The 23213-nt window shown below is 37.6% G+C and overlaps 1 protein-coding gene across 4 annotated transcripts in view; it reads right to left on the reverse strand.

The window, feature by feature from the left end:
• Nucleotides 1–23213, reverse strand: part of gse1b (Gse1 coiled-coil protein b) — a 289712-nt gene that overhangs the window by 33148 nt on the left and 233351 nt on the right. For 3 of the 4 annotated variants that reach the window (XM_081372433.1, XM_081372432.1, XM_081372435.1), the window contains exon 3: nucleotides 14987–15184. The exons of the other annotated variant lie outside the window; for it this stretch is intronic. In XM_081372433.1, the coding sequence (XP_081228559.1) occupies nucleotides 14987–15184 (198 nt within the window). The remainder of the gene's footprint in view (nucleotides 1–14986; nucleotides 15185–23213) is intronic. 4 annotated transcript variants of the gene reach the window in all.

Below are 23213 nucleotides of genomic sequence, written 5' to 3' on the forward strand. Positions count from 1 at the left end.
TTTCACACAGCAATTACAATTGCATAAATAATGTTATGAATATAATGTTTTAAATATAAAATTCAGAATTATAGAAATATGAAATGTTGTAAAAAAAAAAATATATATATATATATTAATAATAGGCCTACTTTTAAATGGGAAACTAAAACCGCCAGTAGGTGGAGGCAAATATTAATGATTGGGTCATTCAACTTATTCATTTAATATGGCTGATTCATTCAGGAACGAAGCAGGCCCTGTCCCAAATGGCACCCTAAACCCTCTTGCGGACTTCCTACGAGTCTGCACTTTTGTGACATAACGACGCTTTGACTGTCAGGAAGAAGTCTGCTGCGGAGCTCGAATCAGTGCTAGCTCAGCAAAAGTGCGCAGTGAGGGCACATATTGACCGCAAAGGGGGCGCTCACGAGCACCCTTATAAAAACCTAATGACAAATGGGACACCATACAATCTCATGGACTTAAAGGACACATGTACGCGACAACCATTGTAAGTCCACAAGACCAAATGTGTATATGAATGTGCCATTTGGGACAGGGCCTGACTGTTTTTATGAATGGCTCACTGAATCACTGATTCGTTCAAAAACACAGTTGTGTGTTGCTCAGAGAAGCACAACAGTCCTGATTGGTTAACTATTTTAACTGGTGAAATAAGAGCAAAAACTTCAATATTGTCCATGTTGTGTCTAAAATGTCATTTAATATGTAAATCTAAAATGTCAGTTAACATTTAATATTAACTTTTGGTTTAAGGGGCATTTAAAATCACATTTATCACATTTGCAATCGTGCTGATATTCGGAAAAACAGCACTCTTGCTCGTGTCACATTGCTAATATAAATATAAAAAACAAGACAGGAGCTTTTTTTTTGCCCCCATATTCTGCAGTTTGCGACTTTGACTGGAGGACAGAATGAATATTAAAACATAATTCATTAATAATGTTAAAAATCACATTATAATGATTGAAATGACTGATAAGAGTGGAGTGCAAATGCTGCCATGATGATGAATGGAATTACATTCATTATCGCAAAGATGGCAGAAACTAACCATTACACCTGTTAGTGGTCAAGTGAGCAAAGGACGAAGCGAGAGAATAGATTCTTATATTAAGATATTATGATGTTGAAAAGTGATATTTGAGTTTTGATGAATTGCACCATGAAGAAAGGCATGCAACATCTCATCAAATGAACTGGAATCAGACGTGTGTTTGAACTGAAGGGTCAGAAAACATTCAATACCAAATAAGGCGCGAAATCCACACAGCATTTACAACACTGGGCACAGCAGGAAAGCAACAGCGGTCAAAAAGAGTCTCTTGCAATGTTTTTTGCAGACATAGTGTTCAAAGTAAAGTTTTAAATAGTGTTACTGCCGCAAATACAACATTACTTACGGTAACAATACTACTACCATTTTAAAGCTTTAGCATTGCGATACTACTGTATGACTGGTATACTGGAATGGTGTGACAACCTATAAGCAGTTTTAAACTTTTATTTTTTTTTATCAATATATTTCAGCATTTAATGCGTAATTGTACATTTATAATCAATTTATCGCTGGCTTCATCTGCCATCTTGGATTTATTTTTTTCACAGAGCTTAGTGCAGTGTATTATGGTATTTGCCTTCTCCACCATTCTGCCATTCTGCTTGGAATTTTGCCAAAATGAGGCATGGAATGAGGCAGCCTTCATGTCAGGAGTGTGATGTCTATGATACCTATATAAGCAGTTCAGGAGTTCAGGAACGCCTGTGGTCATCACTGATCAGCTGCTCATCTGCTGCCGTTTCTCACTGTCTTCTCATTTGTTTCTCCCATGGTGACACAGTGACAGGACAGTGTGAATAATTCAGCAGGACTGCAGGCACATGTGCAGCGAGATCCATCCCACCCCACCATCACCCCTTACAGATTTCTTCTCTTTTATTCAATCCGGCACGCGCTCATCCATCAAACATCATCCTCCTTCTCCTCATTCTCCAGCTCTTGTGAGTGTGGATCTGTCATACACACATCCATATTTGATATGTCTTTACAGCATTAGTGCTAAATTACTGCACCAAATATCATCACAAGAGTGTGTGTGTGTATGTGTGTGAGAGACAGACATCAGGTCTCTCTCAAGTAGGTTTTATTGGTGCCTTTTCTTTCAACTGAAACACACACACACACGCAGGCAGATGGGCCTCTTATTGAAACACACACCATCTGAGTCAAACTGGTGTGCTTTATGAGATGCTAATGATATTCAAATGTATTCAGTGCAATGCGTCTGTGCAAGCTGCTCTCAAAGGAAGCCGTGCCCATGTATGGCCGAGAGCTTCCAACACTTCCTGTCACGCTCGGAATGCCACTGAAATGAACAGATTTCACACTGCAAAGAGAGAGAGTGTGTGTCGGTGTGATTAATGTGCATCTCTTCTCTCTGAGGGTTCGTCTATTAACCCACCTCTGCCTCACACTGACCACACACACACACATACATTTCAGGCTGCATTAGAACAGCATCAGCAGTTAATTAAACAGCCCATTTCACACCTGGTGTGAGAGCAGAACTCAACACGCCTTAGTCCATATGCTACCCCACACACACACACACACACACACGTGATTGTTTTGTGGTGCACTCACATGGTTCATTCCATGAAGCAGCAGATATCACGATGGTTCTCATCTCAATGAGATAGAAGCCTGATTCGAAGCACTCTACAAAAGGCAGCAACTTCACACGTCACACAAACAGTGCACAATTGATTCCAGTAGAGTTTTGAAATGAGACACAATACTATAATGAAGCATAAAAATAAACAGCACAAACAAGTCATTTTTATATTTTGTCATAATATTCTATGAAATATTCTATTTTATATATATAAAATAATATACAATGATATAAATATAAATGAATAATATACATGACACGTCATTTCTACGCACACTTTTGGTACGGGGACAAAAAGCAAATGTTGTTCGGACAGGATTGAATGAATTACCACAACCACAACTAGAGACTCACTCCTCCCCTATACTTCAGTGTCTCTGTCTCCTCTGGATAAAGGATGAGCCCTTTAATATCCAAGTCCACAAGGAGCAGCTAATTAATCACACACAGACACCTGCTGTGAGAGAGACAGATCGGCTGTGTACTACTAGAGTACTGCATACTGCTATTTCCCCTCAATAGTTTCTAGTATGCAACCATACACATTTGACATCAGGTTGCATCCAATTATCATCTCAGAAATAAATGGTTATCTTGCATTTGTAATCAAATTTTGAGTAGTGGTTGACCGATTTTTTAATTATCAGCATCGGCCGATAAGCTTTTCTAGACGGCCGATGTGTCCAGAAGTCCTCCCTGCAGCCTATAGAGCGATGACGTCATTGATATCAAATACGTAGTTGACGTTTTAACACGCATGCGCTGTAGTAGGTTTCGATTACATCATGAAAGTTTAAATACGCATGGGCGCGGTTACCTATTACATTATCCACAAATTATACTATTTTATAAAATCTGTATGACATATTCCATAATAATGGCTATAGTGGATGAATTTAACATTAAAGCTTTTACATTATGGCCCATAACATGTTTTTCTCCCTAATGGCAGCTTCAAAGATTTGCAATACCAACGACACTGCCCAAATTAGTGCTATTATCATCCATTATAGTATTAATCTAATGTAATCCATAAGTTGACACGAAGCACTGTAACATGATAGATGTGCAGAAGTTGCACTATAACTATTAGGATATCCATCACTCTGACAGAGTTAGTTGAGTTTAAAAACTTCTCTCTTTTTGTCTGTTTTTATCCATCATGTAATTTCCCATATACGTAATGCCATTCCATTTGTATTATTCTAATAGCTAAGATAAACATTCTTATCAATAAAAATAAAAATGAAAGAAAAGAAGGGTTCGCATGACTAGTAACGCGGCACCCCTCAGTCAAGTCAAATAAATGTTTATTCATTATAGTTGCTTTTCATAATTGTCTAAAACACTCAAAACAAAATCGGAGATCATAAGTTTAACTGTAGGCTATACACTCAACTTCAAAATATTTAGAAGGAAAAAGTCTGCCTAGATAGAGATTGAGCTCTCTCTTGATAACGGGATAGCGCTATTTTCATGCAAAGTAACGTAGGCTAATTAATAAGCTATTGTCCCCAACAGTTTGTGAATTTGTTGGACATTGGGATGTTTTAACAGATCGGATGCCAGACAGACACAAGATAGTTTTTCTTCTTTTTCTTCTTGTCATCTTCATTTATTAAATCTCTTATGGTATAAAAAAAAAGATGTCCCACATATTTTAGTATAACTCTTAATCTGTCATAGCACAGTGAGTGAGAGAGAAAAATAATATATTTGATTAATTCATGAACGAATAAATGCTACATTACAGAAATATTAAACAAATAACAAAGAAGGGTATATAAGAAAAATAAAGACAATAGTTATAGATATTTTCAGTCTATTTGTATTCATAAAGGACAAATTTAAACAAATTAAACAAACAACAATAATAATACATAGGTTTATAGGCTATTCAAAACACTATGCACTCGTTGCTTAAATACATTTTAAATACTCTATAGCTAGTAGTGTCTAATGAAACAACAATGTGTATCTATCTTTAACTCGGCATTACAGTTTTAATTACATTAAATACAAGATTAATACATGTGTGTTAAAAACATCCTATTCCGCGCATGCGCGTCGAACATCAACTACGTATTGATGTTTGACGTTCTAACAATGTTTTTTCAATGTTAGAATGTAATGTGATTTTAAAGTCAGCATGAAACTGAACGTATATCCTAGTGAAACGGCTTCTGAAATGAGGAAAAAATATAGGGCGGGACTTGATGTCGACTTCTGGAATTGATTGGATCGTAGGAATTTGGGCATTGCTAACTGAATGGAGGCAGATCTGAATGCTAGTTTGCAGTCACTGCGACAATCTGGAGACAAAAAAAAAAAAAGAATTTTCAAATTTTTTTTTTTTGTATATCACCCAGCCCTACAGCAAATACACATTTATATCATTAAATCAAGTCTTTGAATATCTAATAAACATTTAATTTCACTAACATTGCAGACTTAGTTGAATTCAGCTTGTTTCCGCCACTGAATAATAAATAAATAATAATAATTGTGACTTTTTATCTCACAATTGCGTGTTTACATCTCGCAATTCTGACTTTATTTCTCAGAATTGCGAGATATAAAGTCAGAATTGCGTGAAATAAAGTCGCAATTGCGTGTTATAAAGTCAGAATTGCGAGATATAAAGTCAGAATTGCGTGTTATAAAGTCAGAATTCTGACTTTTTTTCCTCGCAATTGCGACTTTATATCACGCAATTTTGACTTTATAACACATAATTACGAGTTTATATCTCGTAATTCTGACATCTTTTCTCAGAACTGTGAGATATAAACTCACAATTGTGAGATATAAAGTCCAATTCTAAGGGGAAAAAAATACGGACTTTTTTTTTTTTTTACCTCCGAATAGTTTATATCTCACAATTCTGACTTTATAACACGCAATTGCGACTTTATAACATGCAATTCTGACTTTATCTCTCACAATTCTGACTTTATATCTCACAATTCTGACTTTATAACATGCAATTCTGACTTTATATGTCCCAATTGCGACTTTATTTCTCAGAACTACGACTTTATATCTCGCAATTGCGACTTTATATCTCGCAATTGCAACTTTATTTCTCAGAATTGCGACTTTATTTCTCACAATTCTGACTTCATATCTCGCAATTCTGAGAAAAAAAGTCACAATTATTATTTTTATTATTTATTTATTATTCAGTGGCGGAAACAAGCTTCCATAGATTACAGTGCATACTTCCTTTTTATGTATATTTTTTTTCCTTTTTTTATTTTATTTTCATTTCATTTCTCTATCTAGACAACATACAAATAGGATTACAGAAACTTTCTGTCTGTTTATTTTACAGATTAAACATTTATTTTTTAATTCATTTTCAAATTATTTTAATTTAGTGAATATTAGGTAAAATAAAGACATTTCCTTTCAGCGATTGTTATTCATGTGTTTTTACTATGTTTAAATTAGTCTGAGATTTATATATATCGGCCATCAGCCACCCTGCTCTCAAAGTCAGATATCGGCCATCAAAAAAAATCAGTATCAGTCGACCACTAATTTTGAGTATTACAATAGGATTAAACAGACCATCCGCTTATTATCATACTGAAATACAGGAAAAATAACTGAAAAATGAATAAATGAATACATACATACATAAATGCATAAATACAGACATAAATGTACACTGTAAAAAGAATTTAAAACAATAAATGCAATAAATGATTAATAAAAACACAATAAATTGAAATAAAAATGAAATAAAATGTAAAATGTTTGTATACAACTCAGTTTTTATTTAATTTGTTGTTCAATAAATTTGATTGATTGATTGATTATTAAATAAATTTAATTTTCAGCTTTGGTTTTCATCTAAATGTAAACTTTAATTTGGGTTTCGGTCAATCACTAATTTATTTAGGTATTTATTTACCATTTAGTTTGTGCAGTATACATTTTTATTTCACATTCATTCACACTTATTTGTTCATTAGTTTTGTCCTCAAAAGTATAATGTGCTTTTTAACTGAACATTTTATTGCGTTAACTGCATGTTCATGTACACATGCTCTTACCTCTAAAATAAATAGATGAAATAAATGAAAGTTTTGGGAAATTGGACATCAGCCTACACTGCCATCATTCAGATCACCCATCTAGTCTGTAAGCTCCTGCGGCCTACAGCTGTCTGGACTGGAGACAAATAGGACAGACACTGGGCAGAGGCGTTTATAGAGCTGTTTTTAACAGTGCGATTGACCTAATCATAGTGTGCATCATCTATCTGTTTTTAAACGCCACCCACACACGGGCCACAGAGACAGACATAATGAGAAAGAAAAACAGAGGACAGAGTTAACACAGGTGACAGAACACAGCTAGCTGAGGGCTGAGTATCAGAATAACATCTCAACACTGCAGCTTATTCTGACCAAGAACCACTCACATAAGACCCTTGTCAACACTTAAAGCGACCAACCAGAGTTAGTTTTTCATGTGATGCGTCACTGGATATAACTATGAGAGCAAAGGTGTTTTTTTTATGATCTTATCTTATTCAGTCAAGTCTGAGTGTTTCAAATAAAACTGTCATAAATCTCACTCATTTCGTCAAATCTAAAGATCTTGTAGAAGCCACAAACGGTCAAAATCCAAATAACGCACAGAACAAGAAAGAGAGTGCACAGAGATTTGGCAATATCCAAAGAGGGACCAAAAAATAAAAAAAATAAAAAAATAAAAAAATAAATAAATAAACACAGACAGGCTTTGACTGAGGTCTAGTAAATCCAGAGTATTACACACAACACCTTAGGGTACATCACATTAACGTCCAGAGTGGTTGTGTTCACAACTAGAGAAATTCTTCACAGCAGGGTGTTGGAGCCATCCACCCCAAAGTGTTACCTCCCTGGAAAACTCTTCCTGGGTCTGCTGGAGAACACTCACACTAGAGGACAGGCAGAAGACAGGAAACATGTGGTATATCACAGATTCTGTCAGAGTGTTAAAGACTGCTTCCCTGCTGAGACGCTGTCTGCAAACACAGCCGAGCACCATGTAGAGAATGTAGAGTGTGTGTACATTCGTGTGCATGTGAACAGTATGTACAGCATGTACCTTCCTCAAGCTACATAAACAAACACCATCCGTTTGTACACAGACATATCTGTAATTGACAAAGACAGCAGGTTAAGATGGAGGTCTCAGCAGACAGCATTTATAACCTAGGATCATCATCAGTAAAACCCATCCAACATAAATGCAAACTTAGGTGATCCCATTCAAATGAGAGAACTGTGGCTGTAAACTCATCTCTCCAAGTGGTGTGCTATTGTTATATCTCTTTGTGAAATCTAATTTGATCATGTTATTTTATTTTTGTCCTTTAACTTGATAAAGATAAAGCAAAAGATTCCTTAAAAAAATCTGCCATTAATAATAATAAACAACTAGGCTATGTAAAACGCAAGTTAAACACTGAATGCAAAACAGTTAAATAAGTATTATAGCACAGTGGTTTATTAATCCTGTTTTTTGATATTTTTGAACGTCTCTATTGTCTGACCCATTTCATGTCTTCTCTGCTAATGAGCTGATGACCTGAATCAGATGTGTTTGATTAGGGAGGCATATATAGGCTGCGGGTGCATCAAACTGCAAAATAACTAAAGCCTGGTTCACACGGCAGGATAATTAGGCCGATTTTAGCCCCGATTCACCCCTTCCGACAATCTTAAGGATGCTCCGATTATCGTAAAATAATCTGATCAGATATTCCTGCCGTGTGTGGTGTGTTAAGACTGCTCTCGTCTGCCTGGAAGGACATCGGGACCGCTCCGATCTCAAATCGGGGATATCCAACATGTTGGATTGTTCTGGCCCGATTTCTCCTCGTGTGTGGTGGTGTCCCCCGCGACAAACGAGCACGCAGCCTGTGGACTGTGGCGTAGATTTTTTCTTTCATCCATTGGCTGCTCTATACTATAGTATTTTATCACGCTATCATTCATTCAAGTGCTAAGAAACAATTAAGCGCGATAAAACGCAAAAAAGAACTTAAATCTGTACTGGCGGCGCGCTGTCTGTAAATCTCCTCTCTGTGTGATGAACACACACACACACACTCACACACACACACACACACACACACACACACAGAACTCATGCGCACAGAATGCCGCTTCAGACAGCGCGCTGCCGCATTGAGTTCTCTTTCACGCTTGAACCATACCTGTCAAGTATCCCGTTTTGGCCGGGAAAGTCCCGTATTTTACCCTGCTTTCCCGCCGTCCTCCCGTATTAGTATTTTCCCGTAAATCTCCCGGTTTTTAACCTGCGTTATTAATAATAATAACTATAATAATAGTTAATAATAATAGGCTACCCCGGGCCCGGGCGGAGTAAAAAAACACACAAAAAAAACACATTCCTAATCTGAGTCTGTCAGTAGCCTCGCAATAACTGCCACCTGCAGTAGCCTACTACAGGTACTCTGCCGTGCAAAGGCAAAAGACCGTAACTTCGTTTTTGGTCGAAAATGAGTTATTTATATTTTTGGCACATTCAAGACCTTCTTTATCATGTGGATAAGTATCTTGAATCAATTCCGTTTATTTTTCGAGAAAATAATGATTTGTCTTAACAGTAACTTCCAAAAGCCCATGAGAAACCAAGGCAGAACACCGTAACATCAGTTACCGCTCTTTGGCTTTGTTTTGGAACGCTCAAATTACGAGTTACGGTGCTCTGCCTTTGTTTAGCCGCGCGTCAATATGAAGTTACGGTGCCGGTGTTCAATCAAATAATGCTACCTACCAGATTGTAAGGTTATCTGCCTTTGTTTTAATGTTCATTAAAATTAAAATTACGGTGTATCCTGTCACTGTGTACTTTGTACAGCTGCCATCAGTCGCTCTAACTTCTGATGTCCTCAGAGCGGTCAGAACATTTAGTATGGTCTGCTCCATCGACAAACGTGCGATTACGATCGCGAAGGATTATGCAGAGTTGACAGAAAAACGTTACACATTGCCGTATCAGATGAATACATCCATGAATTAAAGCTCGCAAACTAGCTGGCAGAGTGCCAAAACTTCGCCTTCAGCCCCGCCCCCTAAACGCGGTCGAGTCAACGCTGGACTAATAGGAGGTATTTTGTCATGTCAAATGTATTAATAATGCCATCAGAAAGCAACCAAAGCACAGGATAGCAATAAGTAGATGGCTATAAATAATTGTAAATCATACAAAATAAATGCCATGATCACTAGATTTTATACATGTGTGTACTATAATGATTTTGTTAATGGTGATCAGCAACTAAATATTGATAATGTGGAAGTTACTGCCTTTTGCCTTGGTATGACCTCTCACTTTTTGCTGACAATACAAAGGCAGAGTACAGTAACTTTAAAATAGTGGTCAAAAGTCAAGTTTGAGCTCAAGATTTTTTTATGTATATAATTTCCATTACTTAAACATCTATTTGGCAAATTTCCAGTGTCCTACCTATAATTAATTAAGCGGGACAACTAAAAATTTTTAAAGTCATTTTTCTCAGTTCCACACTCTAGCGACTTAAGGTCTTTTGCCTTTGTAGGGCAGTACTGTAGGTGGCAGTTGTCGCGAGGTTAGTGTGTGAGGTCAGATGATGAGTGACAACCCTTACAGTCTATGGCGACAACGCGGGAAAAAACAGAAAAAAAAAAACAGAGACGGATGATGGACGCTACTACAGAGACGGAAGGCATGCACAGTATTTGTAGTGTTCTCTGTACCTATTGTCCTGTGCATTGTTCATAATAAAGTTCGTTAAAAAAAAGAAGAAAAAAGACGGAATTGGGCGCTCCTGCCAAAAAAACAAAACCCTCATGTAAATACTGCGAATGCAAAGTCTGCAACAAATTTGTACAATAACTCACTAAAAGAGTAAAGAAAAGTTATGTAAAATGAAAAGAAAAACTGTAAAAGAAAAGCAATATGAAATGAAAAGAACGTGTGGAATGAAAATAAAATGTAAATGTAAAGACAAGCAATGATAATGCAAATAAGCCTTTAAATAAATGCTCTTCATATATACCCTTTTGGGTTTTCATTTAGGCTATAATGAATGTTGACAGCATGGGGGGGGCGCCGGAAAATTTCCCTTATTTTCAAATCCAAAACTTGACAGGTATGGCTTGAACGGACAAAAACACACAAAAGTATGCCAAAATATTCACTTTGTCAAGTATCCTCGTAAGCACAGTATTAAATTACGTGTGATCTCGGGGGATTTTTTGAGATTTTCCATCTGACCCGGGAATACTCGGGAGTCAAATCGGTTCGTGTGTGATGTGTTGATTTTGCCGTGTGGCTGCGCACCACACACTGTACGACCAAAACTGTTAGACCCGTGATTTTTTATCGCCGTGTGTGGGTCGTGGGGTCTCTCAGGTTTGGAAAATCAGCCAACAATTTTAAAATCGTCCCGTGTGAACCAGGCTTAGGTCGCTCCTAAAAAATCCTACAATACACCATGAAAATTACAGGTAGGTACAATGTTCCCCTAATGAAAATTCGGAAGCGCAAAACATAAATTACGCAAGTCAACTCAAGACACGCAATAGATGTTTAAAAAAACAAACCATTATTTAATTAGCCTATGTTTCAGCATAAACATACATCACTAGACAGGTAATGAAAATAATATAGCTAACATTTAAAATATATTGCCTTACAAAGAAATAAAATTATGTCTAAATAATGCAAACAAGTCATTGGACAACATTACTTGCATTTAAAGAATCGAAAAGCATGTGCCATAAATAAAATGGAATGGGCTTTGCATGGACAAAAATTAACAAAAATTTAATTATTAGAATTACACTATATTGTTGGTGAAAATAATCGTAAAATAATACGAGAAAAATAAAATCCTATATGAGATTTATCAAACATTTAGAAAACATAAACATAATATTACAACTTATATTTGCACAAAATAACGCAAATGCACAAGTGAATTTGAACTAAGTTCTCTTCCCATGATTATACACTGTACAGCAACTAAACCCAAAGAATTCACTGTTTTATTACAATAGTTTCTCATTATAATGTTATGCATATGACATTCCTGATCATTAGTTATTAATGTCATGCATTGCTGTTTGAGCTGCATGCGTTGAAGTTAAAGATGATCACCAGTAGGTGCTTTACTATCATGTTAATTAACTTAACTATTAGATATAAATGCACAAAATAAAAGTAATATTAGTAACTGATTTATGATTTAGCATTGTGTTAGCAACGCTTTTTTATTAAACATTTTAATTTATTTACATTAGTAAGCTACAGGACATCATCTTTCAAAACAGGACCTGCGTGAAAGAGAAAAAAATAAATGAATGCGTCATTGTACCCAGCACATCTGAAAATGCACTTCCGAATGCGTCTCTGTCCCCAGCACATTTCAAACCAAACTGACGCCCATGAATATTACAACTTACAATTGCACAAAACAAAAGGCTGCGAATGCACAAGCGAACTGTGCTAGTCATTAAAGGGGGGGTGAATTACTGTTTCATGCATACTGAGTTTTTTACACTGTTAAAGAGTTGGATTCCCATGCTAAACATGGTCAAAGTTTCAAAAGTTAAGTTGTACGTTTGAAGGAGTATTTTTGTTCCAAAAATTGTCCTTCCGGTTTGTCACAAGTTTCGGAAAGTTTTTTTCGAGTATGGCTCTGTCTGACGTAAGAGAGGGCGGAATTTCCTTATATGGGTCCTAAGGGCACTTCTCCGGTAAGATCGCGGGCGCGCGCGCACTCGTAAAACAGAGCAAGAGAGTGAAAGCAGTTCGCCATCAAAGCGCCCTGCCCGGCTTTTGGGAAGTCAATGTCACCAAAGAAGTGTGTTTTTGGTTGCCAGGGCAAGACAACCCTGCACAGATTCCCAAAGAACCCAGCGTTAAGGCACCCGTGGATGGAGTTTGTTTTCCTGAGCATAAACGGAGTTGTGCAAGACTGTTGTTCCCTGCATTTCGACGATGATTGTTTTATAAACAAAGCCCAGATCGTCTAATGCTTAAGGATCGAGCAGTCACAATGATAAAGGTTCGCGGTCTTGCGTTGGAACGGTGAGTAAAACTGTTGAACAAATGTCTCTGTGTGTTGTTAGCTCGGCGCGTTAGCACAGCTTTAGCTTCGCCCACACGGCCCGCCCCCAGCCGCTCGTTTTTTTCCGGAAAGACTCGGTACAGCCAATCTTTCAATTAAAAATATAATAAAACAAAAGACTTTTTGGAGATATGAAGGATGCAATATTACTCTATAGGTACTCAAGATTAACAGGAGATTGAGTGAAAATGAGCATTTCACCCCCCCTTTAAGGTGTAACTCTGTTCATTATAATTTTATGTAGCCTATATGACAGATTTGCGCTACACGTTGCACTTAACTGAAGTTTCCTTTTTGAAGTGATTCCAAATTCAAAACATATTTCAAGCAATTCAAAACCATCATGGCGAAAAGTGCACATCTGAAGTGTCGCAGCTGAAGGAAATAATAAATGTTCTTATCGGGGCGACAACAATAACAATAAAAATGCCTTAAACAGAAAACCCTTAATGCGATCCGGCCGCTCATTTGCACAAAACAGTGCCTGGTGGCTCGAGAACGCAAACCATGAAATAGGTTCCAAGGTACAAGCCTTGAAAAATGTATAATACAGAATTTGTATCGCTTCCGCGTAGCCACGTGAACCGGAATTATCCCGACATCGTTTTATCTGTAGAGAGGTAAAGGGAAGGGAAGGAGGCCTTCACAGGGGAGAGACTAGTTGACACTTCAGGACTGCGTTGTCGTCGTGTCCAGGCGCAGGTCCTTCATCAGACCTCAATGGGGAGTGCCAAATACGAGTCATCAAACATCAATATGAGTCATCAAACAACTGTCATTAAGCAGACAAGAAATACGGTGTAAGAGCGTAATGTTAGAAGATGGTGAGCCCAAAAAGACAGTCTTAAAAATGCTAACAGTCAAAGAAAAGCCTACCGCTGTCCTAAAAGCGGCCACTTCGAAGAAACGTGTGATCGTCAACGAGTGGATCTCTGAGCTGGTGTGAGTTAGTGGAGGCGGGGCTAATGTGCATATCCATAGAACCGTGTGTACTAAATGAGGCAAGGGTTTGGCGTTACATTCAAGCTATTTTAAGGCATGAAGATTTTTTTTCCAAGGAAAAAAAATGTTTAAATATGTCATTTTGGTGATCAAAGGAGAGTTTTAAGGGATAAAATGATTGACTACATGGGGACTTTAAAGTGTGAGTGAATTTGAATTAGAAGTAGGCTATTGTTAAATTTGTGGAAAATCGGGTGACCAAATCGTAAAACAGAATACTCAGCCACTGTGGTTGTCAGGATTTCCGGCATAGCCCAAATTTAAATGCATTTACAACCTGCAGTTACAAATGCATGATTAATGTTTTGATGTTTTAAAAATAAAACATTGATGATATCTGAAATTATTTTAAAATTGAAAAGATACATGAAACTAAAACCATCAGTAGGTGGTGGCAAATCACCGTTAATGAGCAAATCATTGAGTCATTAATTCAACCGATTCATTCAAATGGACTGATTCATTCAGTAACAAAGCACCTGCTACGGCTTTGTTTGGAACTATTTTCGCCAGCAAAATAGAGCAAAACAGGCAATAGTGTCTAAAATGTAAGTCCTTAATTTGTTTATTAAACTGTTGTATAAAATAAATATTGCATTTGCAATTGTGCTAATGTTTGGAAAAAGAATGACACTCTTTGTGTGATTGCTTAACTATACCATATAAAATAAATATAGGCTAAAAGACAAATACAAATGCAGGGGCATTTTTACTGCATTTTAATAGAGTATATAGCACAGTAAGAGCGTGAACTCTAAATGCGCACGAGCAGTAGTCTAACCTAAACCGAAATGGCTACATCACGCAGTGTATGCACTCTCTAGGTGTGTTTTTGTTTGGTTTTGCAAAGTGAGGGACATCGTTAAAACACCAATTACGATATTATCGCAGACAATATATATCGCACACCCCTAGGGTAGAGTACTTTGCACTGTGTGTGTGGATGGCCGTGTTCGTCCGCCACCAGCGAAGACCATTTTTGACCCAGCGAAAACCCATGACCAGGACTTGTAGGAGAAGCAAACCTGATTTATTCCAGTTTGAATTCCACTAAAGGGTAATTATCATAGCAATAAAGAGACGGTACCCAGAGAGCATCTGAGTCCTTAGAGCACTGACACATAGGTCAAGGATCAAAAGTCAGGGGGTCGCGGCTTACCTCGGGGTTCCTCGGCCTGCTTAGCCAGCTTGCGGAGGGCAGCGGCGAATCCCGAGTGGGCGGATTGAGATGCAGGACTGCCATTGGGCACAATAGAACCGTTGAGGGGAGACGGGGTGAGGGGACTGACGGTCGCCGTGGTGCGGGTCGCAGTGGAAATCATGCCTAACGATGGTGACTTTGGCTCATGGCTCATGCCTGAGAGAGATAGAGAAGTGGAGTGAGATATTAGGAGCAATAAACAGGAAATACATGGACCTCACACTGAAAGGTTGACTCATGGAGGACGTTAACAGCCTGACACAAAAAAACACTGTCTGTCCTCAACAGCTGCAGGACAGAGGTGAAGGAGAAGAGGTCAAAGGTTATGCCCAAGGTCACAGGCGGTTTGTCTGTGAGGATTCACACACATTCTCAGAGTCTGTAGCAAAATGCAAAAACACCAACAGATTAAAAATGCTATAGCTCATTTACACTGATTAAACAAAGAATCACAGAATAAAAAAAATAAAATAAAAGATCCAGACTAAGAACAGAGGAACAATGGGCCTGGAAAAATTAAGGTTACTTATCTCTAGTTTATTATCATCAGATCGAGCATGTGCCACAGAGCATGTGGCAAACAGACCTTTCTCACTGACGTACCTGTGCCCAAGCAGGCCCTGTTCTGGCCAGGCATCATGAAAGCCCTGAATAATTAGGCTGGTATCGGGTCGCCTGACTGCGATCAGATGTATTTTAGAGGAATTAACTGTAAAATTAAATCTGAAATATTTCGCTTAAAATGAATCAAAAGTAAGACTGCACAATGAATGCAAAATGCTGCAATAATACTCAAATACGATCAGAGGGAATGAGCAGTTCTTCTATCTACAACATAAGCTAAAGCATAGCCTACTTGATGTTGTGTTTTCAGTGAAAACACACACACACACACACACAATAAATCAAAGAAATGCCAGCATCAGCTGTAGATATTATAAAATTAGAGTAAAACAAAAAATAAAATGAACAAAAGTAGTAACACAGTCAGTGTCACTGTTTTGCTTTCATGGCAGTGGAAACATGGGCTGGTTCTTAGAGCCGATCACAAATCCACCGCCATTACAGTAAAACGAGAGACAGACAGACAGACAGACAGACAGACAGACAGAAGAGCTCACTGAAGACCTGTTCACCCACTGCACTTTACACGAACCGCTCAGAGCAATTAATAATGAAAAACAACAGCAGCAGCAGCAGCAGCACTGAAACACTGATCCATCACACACAACGCAGATGTAAAGCGCTACTGTGTTCACATTCCAGCTCACTGATGCATAATGGCAGGGAGTCACAAACACACAAGCGCTGAGAACAATCACAACACCTTTACATTAACATCACACACACACACAAGCACAAAGCCAGTCAGTCTCAAGTTTACTTCTTGGACAGTTCACAAACTGTCGCTCTTCAAAGACTGTTCGGAGCTTATCTAACAAAGCAATACACACAATCCCTTTTCGTCAAGTCAAATGTTCAAGTGTAGCAGCTGCTGCAATGTCACATGACCTTCCTCTCCACCCATAATTCCTCTGCCCTTCTGAGATAAAAGAGAAAGAGAGACAGAGGTAGCCCCAGTTTCTCTCTCTCTCTCTGTCTCTGTCTGTGTCTGTGTGTGTTGAGGAAAATCCTGATCCAGAGGTGGTGGCATGTTCAGACGTGCTCTTCTATTGCAACAATCTCCTTCCCCCTGCGTCTCGTTCTCTAAAAAGGCACATCTGTGCTCCACCTCCTACATAAACTGCAAAGCAGATGAGAACGAGCACTAATGGACAGTTCATAATGAGCAAGACTTTTTAAATCGCAGCAAGCCTTTTCATCTAAAAAAAAAAATAATAATAAAAAAATGCTTGGACCTCTTCACACTGGTTTTGAAAATTTGTGTCATACAGGAAGAAGAAGAAAAAATCACTAACCCATAAAATATCATAGTTATTATCACTAAGTTGTCCCTAAGAAGCTCTAACGTATAGAAAGCACCTTGTGCAACTGAATAAGAATCTTGCTTGGAAATAGTCCAAGCTGCATTACCTACTTATGTTCATCCGAAACTTCGTAAAAATTCTGAAAAAAATTATAGCACAACCAACAAACCTGAAACTAATTCATTGCTGTGCACATACAATCAAAATCCTTTGAAAAGTGTGTCAACAAACCAGAATCAAGCAATGTTCAGAATCAACAATGCCATGGTAGAAATATATTCTATATACAGACACACACACAAAAACAGTAGCTAGTAGCTACCTAGAACTAGAGCATGATACACTTTTATTCAGGTCGGTTGACCTAACCATAATTTTCACTGGTGATTTGTGTGATTAGACCTTCATGATCAGCCACGATAAGCCCAGAGACGCAGGAATATAATGGATTCATTTAAATTGTAAAAATTCTTTACTTTAAACCTGCAAACATTAAAACAGGAAGTGAAGGGTTAAACAGAGGAATAGAAGTCATCACCCAGGCCACAATGACTCAGTTCTCTTTCCTCCTGTCGATGCTCACCACTTTCTCACAGAGAGATAAAGACAGAATGTGAAGGAGAGACTCATCTCAACTTAACAACATGGCTCATTCTCCGACGCACACACGCCCACCCACACACACCTAATCAGCTAAAAAATAAAAATTAAATAAAAAACTTTAACAATTTAATAACTTATTACTTTTTTTTTTTTTTAAATAAGGCCATATGAGACGTCATGTTTTTAAAAAAAAATTCTGTGTTGTATGATTTAATTTTGGATTCATGATATAAATTAAATGAATGCATAAAACAATGACTAGTGACAGTTGCATTAGGGCAGTTCTTATTGCTGAGCCCTTGCTCTGAAGAGTTTTGCATGCAAAATGATATGACAAGATTTTATCAAATAAAATGGTGAAATGCTTGTGAAGTGAGCTCTGGAGATGAAGCTGCTGACTTACCCAGTTAAACTGTAAATTCCATTTGTATGACTGGATTCTGTCTAAGCATTGCGGAATTCATATGGCCCTATACATGCGATATTACAAAACATCAACCTTTAAAGTTCCAATAAAATCAATAGTGGCACTTTTCTTTTTATAGAATATTGCAGTATTTGTTATAAATGATTTATCCATGCAAATCTTTCTTTTTTTTTATCATGTGTTCTCTTAATCTTTAATTAAAAAAAAAATGTACCCTCCTTTCAGCAACAAAATATCTTCTCTTCTACCTGTAACTTTGCAGCAGTAGCAAACAACAATGATCCAATCAATTCCAGATGGACAAAATCGAGTCCTGTCTACCTTTCTTTCTTGTTTGAGAGGCTGTTACAGTTGCACTCAGATATATGTCGCAATGTGTCGGAAGAAAAAGACTATTGCAACTTCCATTTTCATGGTGACTTTAATGCTGGCAGTCCCTCATCCTTCGTTTTTATTCTGGTTACTTCTTGTTACTTCTGACAAAATTAAATAAATAAACATTTATGGTTTGCCAGTTTTCTGCTGATATGACAGACATATGCTGTTCCCCGGCAGAGGGATGCTCCAATAGGCTACATCGGCCACAGATTGGTATTGGCCGATAATCACATTCTATGACAATCTGTAGTCACCGAGGGCCTGTTTACACCTGGTCACTTAATGCGTTTTTACTGATCAGATAGCCTAGCTATCTGATTTCTCAAAATCAAAGACCGCAATAGGACAGAGTGTCAACAGCCCTGGTAAAATCATTTTGTTTCTTTACTTTTAATGAAGATGATTGTGTGCGTCGCGTCTGCTACTTACTTTCATTTGCGATAGTTTGCACGTTGGCTTGATGAATAGATGCTCAGCTGCGGTGATATATGTCTGGCTATAACATGACATATAGCCTATAACACGCTCTCACACGTTTATTTTTTTTTGCATTGTTGAGAGCTGTAAAATTTACATATCTGGTTTCAACAACCAGATGCATTTACACTTGTCCAGTTTCGTCTGGAATGCGGCCCAGACCACCTCCTGATGTGGTTTGAGCGATCGGATTCAAATCCGTCTCGAATGCATTTCGGGGGGCATTTACACCTGGTCTTTTCACGATCGGATAGCTATCCGTTAACAGAAAATGGTGTAAACAGGCAAGTGGCCGATCTCACGAACCGATCGCAATTTCATGGCAAAAAACTATTAAAAGTGGCCAGGATGCGCTTCTATTACTTTTGTGGCACACTATTCTTTATAACTCATTAGTATAACACATTAGTATAGTACATATTAGTATAACACATTAGTAACCCGCAGTAGGCCTAAATCACAAATCTTTATTTAGAGCAGGTTGTCTTGATTCAAACAAGTTCACACACAACATAACATGATGCGTAGAAAATCCTCACTGAGTGACATGACATGCTGCTTGGCTAAAACTCTATTGGACTTGAGGGATCTGACCATGTCGCGATCATGATGCAGAGTTTTCCAACGTCATTTGAAATAAAAAAATTCAACCAATTAAAACGGGACCACAGGTATGGGTGGGTAGGGACGCTGTTACACATCTGGAGCGTGCTTGGATTGGACTGATCGCTGAGATTGACGGGTTTTGATTTACAGTGCATAAGATAATCAATCATCAACCAGGACCTTACTGCTTTTATTCTATGTAATTATAAATATTTTTATGCTTTTAGGTGTTTACACTAGGGGTGAAAAAAAAATAAAAAAATCGATGCATCGATTCTCTCTCCAACGCTTCTGGATCAATTCTGAGAATTTCAGAATCAATTCTGAGCTTAGTTGTTAACCGCAGATGCACGATGACACTGAGTATCTATCTTTCTTTCTTTCTTTCTTTCTTAGAAACACCTGTATTCCGTTTGCTCACAATTCCTCGCACACACAAACACACACACACACACACACACACACACACACACACACACACACACACACACACACACACACACACACACACACACACACACACACACACACACACACACACACACACACACACAAAGTATTTTCTTTAAAAGACAAGATTTGGTTTTCAAAAAGCCTTTGTCCTAAAAGATACATCTTGAAAAGTGGAGGTCATTCAGGGTCGTCTTATATTCGGCACAATTCGTTAAATAAAATAAAATGATTTTAAGATTTTCAAGTGGGTAAAAAATAGATCAAGAATTGTTTTGGAATCGGATTGTGACTCCCAGAATTGGAATCGGATCGGATTGTGATTTCCCTAAAGATCCCCACCGCTAGTTTACACATGTAAGTACTTCTTATGTTCAGTAAAACTCAGTTTTTGGACTTCTGATAAAAAGGCTATCATGGTTCCAAATGCTATAACTTTTGATTGCTGCAAGATGTCAGCACAAAATTTGGCCCAGATGCAGTTGACATGATGGTGAACAAGCCCAAAAATAATTTTTATGACCTGTCATATACTTTCTAATAACCATTATGTCAAGTATGAATAATAACAAAATAATCAATACATTGCATCACTTTTTTCTGGGGGTTTCTCCTTAGTGTGTTAAGAACCTCCAAACAAGATCAAAATCTATTTTCTTGAAAATTTGAAAGGTTTTCTACCAAATGAGACCATGTACTTGATGATACATTTCGTTCTTTCTTTCTTTCTTTCTTTCTTTCTTTCTTTCTTTCTTTCTTTCTTTCTTTCTTTCTTTCTTTCTTTCTTTCTTTCTTTCTTTCTTTCTTTCTTTCTGCAGTTATTATAACCAATTACCTTTAACTTATGGAAGCTTATGGGTAGCAATATTCAATTTGAAATGTAATATGCAAAATGGCAATGCATTTCTGTATTTAAATGTACATTTTCCATACCAAAATGATGCAAAATGCACAATCATAAAATTATCATAAAATTATAATTAAAATGTATTTATGTTCCCAAAAATAAATCTGTTGATGTCTAAACCCATCTTTCAGATCTTAGAAAGCACTCTGATGTGAACAGGTCCTGGTAGTGTGATAGCCTAGATATTTTCTTGGCACAAGTACCAACAAGTACAACTACAAGTACCAACTGAGCATCGATTAAACACTACAAGCCTACCTGAGTATTGTTGCTGACCATGTCTATCCCTTTATGACCACAGTGTACCATCTTCTGATGGCTACTTCCAGCAGGATAACGCACATGTCACAAAGCTCAAATCATCTCAAACAGGACAGTGAGTTCATTAAACTCAACTGACCTCCACGGTCACCAGATCTCAATCCAATGGAGCATCTTTGGGATGTTGAGGAACAGGAGTTTTGTGGCATGATAGCTTTTATACAATGATAGCTTTTATTTTTGGGAATAGAAATTATTATTATTATTATTATTATTATTATGACCTATCATAATTAATAATAATTATATTATTATTATAATGAAATAATAATAATAATTATTATTATTATTAATAACACTCATTTGCATCCAGTTGAACTACACATCATTTTTATTAATACAACAAGAATGGTAAAAAGAGAAGAAAGAAATACAACCATACTGACAGAGCAAGCAATAATCTCGGACAGGTTGTCTGAGATCATTTCTATGAGTAAAGTAACCTGTTGTAAAGCACAGCTCACTCACGTGCACGAGCACCAGGCGCGTTCTCTGCGAGACCTTCTAAACATAAATATCTATGGTTCTAACAACGTACCGGTTATATCGCATAATCTTCAGGAACACTGACATTTCTGTTCTTGCTCCACTTCATCTGCCAGTAAAGCCTCACTCTTAATAGCTCTGCCGCCGCCATGTTTCCAACACCTGGCCCCATCTTGATGCAATGATCGACAGGGCGGGGATGTGACTGGCTCGGATTGCATTTTCAATTCCACATTGAATTTTGCTATATTCATTATGGGACATTTAATGAAAATGCAATCGCAAGTGTCTTAAATGTGAGTGTAAATGCAATTAAGAAAAATAACATTTAAATGATCATTTTGCTACAATTTTAGCTTGACCATGTAGAACATATCTAATAATTTATGTAATGCATTTTCATTTCCATTTTGCAACTTATAAAACGGTTAAAATATATGTTTAAATCATGTTAAAACTAGTGTAGGAAATAGCAAATGTAAATTATATTATTGAATTTCAATTATCATTTTGCTCCAAATGTTGCACGTATGGAAAATGTACATTTAAATACAGAAATGCATTGTCATTTTGCATATTACATTTCAAATTGAATATTGCTACCCATAAGCTTCCATCAAGTAGCCTATGCCACTTAGATGTGAAATCATTAAAATTGCCTTCAGGGTTGCAAGGATTTAAAAGTGGAAGTCAATAGAGAGCTTACATATCACTTATATAAAGCTTGAAAGATTGGATGATAATGATGACAAGAAATCGGTAGTCGGTATCAGTTGCAAAAATCATGATCGGTGGACCCCTGTAGTTTATATTGTAGGCAACATCTCATTCACTGTTCATCAGATACTGGAAATTTGCAGCAAATGCAATAAAAGCACTGCATCAAGCCAGCTTTTGAATGTCCTTGTTGTTCCCAACTACTGAATCATGAAAGTGTATACTATGATTTTTTCTTCTGTTAGTGTTTACTAATCTATGCTCATGTGCTGATCAGCTGACTGTAAAACTCTGTAGACCCTTGTGTCCTTTTAGACACAATCACAGGCCACAGCATAACAAAGCACACAAGGGCTGAGTGAGCAGCCCACTTCTGACCTGACCATGCGTAAACACACACAGAGGCAATAATCCCGGTGGCTCCGCTATGCTGCGGCCCACTGCTGAGATAAGAGGTGTGCTGCCCTGGAGAGCATTTAATCTTTAACCAGCAACGGATTTGCCTATCAGCTCATTAAAGCAGTCCAGATCTGCAGGACGGAGCTATCTACTGTCATTCATCTGGAATTACCCATGTGTGTGTGTGTGCGTGACTCAGACTAACATGGCCTTCGGGGAGAGTGTGTAGGATATACAGACAGAAATACAAACACATGCTTGACCCTGAATGACTGGTTTTATCACTGCAGTCTGAATAGATGAGATGGCACACAGAACCAGACAAACACTCGCTCAAAAGTGAAACAGCAGTCTTCACAAAATCAACACAACACTCCCCTTCCACAGAGCCCTATCTGCAACTGCACACAGACTCATCTTTATTACACGCACATAGCTGTGGGCTGCTCATATACTGACTCACACAAGATCATTTCACCACATCCA

The sequence above is a fragment of the Scardinius erythrophthalmus genome, assembly GCF_964197995.2.
Source record: "Scardinius erythrophthalmus genome assembly, chromosome: 8".
Classification (NCBI taxonomy): domain Eukaryota; kingdom Metazoa; phylum Chordata; class Actinopteri; order Cypriniformes; family Leuciscidae; genus Scardinius; species Scardinius erythrophthalmus.